Source organism: Homarus americanus, unplaced genomic scaffold (assembly GCF_018991925.1).
Source record: "Homarus americanus isolate GMGI-L3 unplaced genomic scaffold, GMGI_Hamer_2.0 scaffold41410, whole genome shotgun sequence".
In the NCBI taxonomy this organism is placed as follows: Eukaryota; Metazoa; Arthropoda; class Malacostraca; order Decapoda; family Nephropidae; genus Homarus; species Homarus americanus.
Genome location: NW_024714636.1, coordinates 10,001 through 14,174, shown reverse-complemented (window position 1 = coordinate 14,174; position 4,174 = coordinate 10,001). Strand labels below are relative to the sequence as shown.

The 4,174-nt window shown below is 42.5% G+C and overlaps 1 protein-coding gene across 2 annotated transcripts in view; it reads right to left on the bottom strand.

The window, feature by feature from the left end:
- Positions 1–6: 6 nt before the first annotated feature.
- Positions 7–4,174, bottom strand: part of LOC121879216 (protein argonaute 4B-like) — an 11,640-nt gene continuing 7,472 nt past the window's right edge. Inside the window, exons 1-3 of one of the 2 annotated variants that reach the window (XR_006091292.1) lie at positions 3,480–3,531; positions 3,062–3,230; positions 7–540 (exon numbers count right to left, since the gene is read on the bottom strand). Coding sequence is in view for 1 of the 2 variants with exons in the window: in XM_042385811.1 (XP_042241745.1) it covers positions 387–540; positions 3,062–3,230 (323 nt within the window). In the remaining variant the exon portion in view is untranslated. Of the gene's footprint in view, positions 541–3,061; positions 3,231–3,479; positions 3,532–4,174 lie in introns of those variants that run through there. The other variant, XM_042385811.1, reaches the window with a different exon arrangement.

Genomic DNA, 4,174 nt, shown 5'->3' with positions numbered 1-4,174 from the left:
AGAAATGTTGGGAAGGATAGCGCCACAGTGTTGGTACGCATCTCAGTCCCCCAGGCTGTGAGCTGCATTATTGTGACACTTAAGTATTCCTTGTACCAAAGACTTTTCCAGCATGCACACCTTCATAACCTACTGTGTATTTACATACTATATAGCAGTTTAGGTCACAACTTACTGAAATGCAATTTTGGATTCATCATGCATGTACAGAGCCTATAACTGTAATAAATTTCTGAACAATTGGAGAAGGAAAAATATTGAGACCGTGTGATCTTCTGGCATGAAAGCTCAATGTTTTAACCTCTCTTCAAAGAATCTTTACTCAAACCGATTGCTAGCAACACACATTATATCATTAGATATTTCAAAATCACATTTCTACATATTTAATAAATACTCGCCTCATAAGTACTCTGGCAATCAGGAGTTTGAAGAGCAGGGATGACACCCACACTGTATGCATTCCTTTCTGAGTCATAAGCAAGTGGGTAATTCTTGAAATCCTTTTCATATATCATCTTCATTTTTTCAAATATCTCCCTTAAAAAAATACAAAAGAATGAATAATATTTAAGGTGATGTTCAGATGACAAACAAATAATTTATAGAGGGTAATATGCAGTACAGTACAGTACAGTACAGTAAACCCTTGCCATTAGGGAGAAATAGGTTACAAGAAAGGGCACGAATAGGCAAAACCGCTAATAGCAACTTATACTACTTAAGTGCACTACTGTATACAGTAAGTCCTCGCTTAATGTCGGGATTACGTTCCTGAAAACACGACGTTATACAAAACAATGTTAAGCTTATCAATTTTCCACATAAGAAATAGATAAAATGCGGGAGTTACATTCCTGAGCCTCCCTTTGCCCCATGAAATACATTACATATACAGAAAATCACTGCCATTTCTATAGAAAATAGTGCATGCATATACAGCTACTAAGTTTGTATTGCTTTATCCTCTTCACCACTGATCGGCTCATTAGCCGCTTAAGCGATGGGTCACGTTTCTGTTACGCACTGTTGGCAAGTACTGGGCATGCACCGGCTCCTGAATGTACTTGAACCTGCTCCAGTGTTGGTTAAGTCTGGTCTTAAAAGAGCTCACACCCGGTGCCGTCACAACACTTTCTGACAGATTGTTCCAAGAGTTCACAATTCTCACTCCGAAAAAGTTTGCCCTCACAGTTTTCTGGACCTGCGGCTTCTTCAGCCTCGAGCTGTGACCCCTTGTGGGGCGAGCATCCGCCAGCTCCAGGTAAGGACACTCGACTTAGTATTACATGAATGGTCACAAGTTGTTGCCCTGGGCCTAGACCTTCCACACACTCAAACCTTTCTAGTTTTCTTTTTTATCTTCTCAGTTATTCTCTGATCATATTTCCTCATTTTCATTGAATCGTTTACATAAGGAGTTGTCAGACTTATAATTGAATAAGTTTCCCTCACCCTCTTCCTTCTCCCATTCTCTCGTTTTTTTCATCCCTTCCTCCTTTTCTTTCTCAAGTTGATTCCCCGCATCTAGATCAAAGAAAGCGTTGCAATAATCATTTTCATCTGTCACGCCCCGTTTAACGTCCTTATGCTGCACGCCTCCTTCCGTAACCCCTGGTGGCAGCTGGAGTTGGGGCTTCCCTTGGGATGTGGAAAGAGGCGGTGGCACACAGGGAGGAGGCAAAGAAGGACGTGAAGGCGGATTACACGACCTTGGAAGTCCTCCACTCGTGTTACCCATATGGATGGAGCACGAGGAAGAACCTGCTGATGAGTGGTATTTTACGGACGTCTCGTTGGTGTTCTGCTGGAGAGAGAAGCGGTTTTTTGCTCCAGCCTGTTGTCGCTTCTTGAGGCAGAAGCCGAGACATACAACGAGGAGACTCATCAGCAGCACCGACACAATAATCGCAACCCACAAGAAGTTGAAGTCTTCCTCATCATCACGTGTTGAGGGACTCTCCGTTGGTACTCACCGATGGGCGGAGGTGGTAGAGCAAGTTTGCGGTGGACACAGATGGTGGGAGGGGAGGAGTATGTTGGGAGAGGAGGAGGAGGGTAGCAATTCACTGAGACCCGGCGGGTGGCTCCTCCTCCCTCTCAAAACGGTTTAAAACCTCAATTTTCGTTAAGCGGCACAGCGTTATACGAGGACTTACTGTACCTATACCAAACAACTGACCAGCCACGGCAGCACTTATCCCCTCTTTTAAGTTATCTAATAGTAAAATTTTCTTTGTCAGGGTCATCACTGACTTCTGCCTTTTACATTTCACTCCACTAGCATTGACGCTAGGCAGTCTTTTAGGGGCCATTTCACACAGAAACACTAAAGTTTTGAGAATATAACACAAGATGCTGCATGGGTTAACTTGTTGTGCTGCGGAAAAGGCTTGCAAGATAGCCACCATCTGCTTACCGCGAATCGTCGAAATCACGAATCACAAACTCGTTAAATTAGGGGTGCAGGTGGGTAGAGCGGTACCGCTCTTGCCTCGCAAGCGAGATGTCGCAGGTTCGATTCCCAGGCCGGTGGAAAGATGTTCAGACACACTTCCCAGCCTCCCTTGGTCCCCGTTCACCTAGCAGCAAAGTAGGTACCTGCCGTAAATCGAAAGTTGCGAATTCGTATTCAGGAAAAGTTGTTGGACCTTCCAATAACTTGCTTAGACATAAACCATCGACTCTTCAGGCTTCTACGCCCTTAACTCACGAGACATAAAGGCAAGCGCGAACTTAGCACGCTTCCCCGTTGGGCGCTGTAAACACTTCTGCGCTTCACCTTACACAAGGACGTAGGGGGTTGCAAAAAAAAATGGTGAACGGCAAAGGTGTACCGTATTCAATCAGGAAAATACCCCATTAATACAGATCATCCTCCTCTAACTAACACTGATCAGACTCATCTGAGATATACAGTATAAAAGAGGGTCAACTTTTTTATATTTGCTCTTTCAAACCTTTCTGCTGTTTAATGCTAAATGAGAACACAATTACAGTACAGTACTACAAAACTCATGGGAGTGGTAAAACTAAACCAAAAGCAATGCATAATACTTACATTTTCGTTTTTCGTGGAAGATTTGCATCTTTGTTGTGTTTTTTTAGAGAGACATCATAATGAACCAGTTCTGCAAACTTATTTTTAACACTGATTGGAAAATAGTTTGTCTCCAGGTTAATTTTCAGGCCTTTAGAGCCAACATCTGTCCTAGGTGGAGGCTTCGGATCTAAAAGCAAAGTACAGTACATTACAGTTCAGTAATTAAATAATAATATGCATTTAAATCACACCAGCTAATTCATCTATTTACCTTATGATAGTGTCTGGCATTGCAACAGTTATGTGATGCTGTATTCATTAAAGAGATTTATCTACTTAATAAGAAAACCATAAAATTAAATGGAATACGTATAACTACAGTACATGCACTGGTTACAAATCATCTTAATTACGAAATTATCCAGTTTGTACATACCATTACTCAAATGACCTGACTACCGACTGCTGCGGTGCTTTTTGAAGATTAGTAGGGTCATTTCCTAATACCTGACCATTGTGAACTTGATCTCACCCTCCTCTGTATACATATATATACCTTGTTATGTGCTTCTCCTTAGTCTGTCCTCACCCCTGAAGATGTGAATTACACGAAAGCGCTTGGGAACTTCGAGTTTTCTTCTTTCCTTGTGGTTATCAGCATGCATATATACATATACAGTGACCCCTCGGTTAACGAACTCAATCCGTTCCAGAAGGTCGTTCGTTAACCGAAAAGTTCGTTAACCGAAACCATTGTTTCAATGGGTTTTTGGGTAATTGGTTCCAGCTCACCGAAAATTTCCTAAATTCAACAAAAATGGCAGAAAAATTTACTTACTTTGAGGTGTGTATGTAGAAGGCTCCTGGATGATGATGATGATGTGCATTTGAAGTGGGAGGTGCAGGAGGAGAAGGGAGAAGAGAAGGAAGTGGAGGTGGAGGAGAAGCATTTTACTGCTTCTTGGAAGGTGAGTCACCTTCCATGAAAATGTCAGGAACCTCTGGACTGACAGATTCTCCACCAGGAACATCCTCTCTCCTTCTTGAAGTGGAAGGCTGAGGGATAGCATCTTGTTCCCTCTGCCTTTTACTGAAGAAAGTGTCAATTGTGGTCTGTGGGGCATCTGTCCT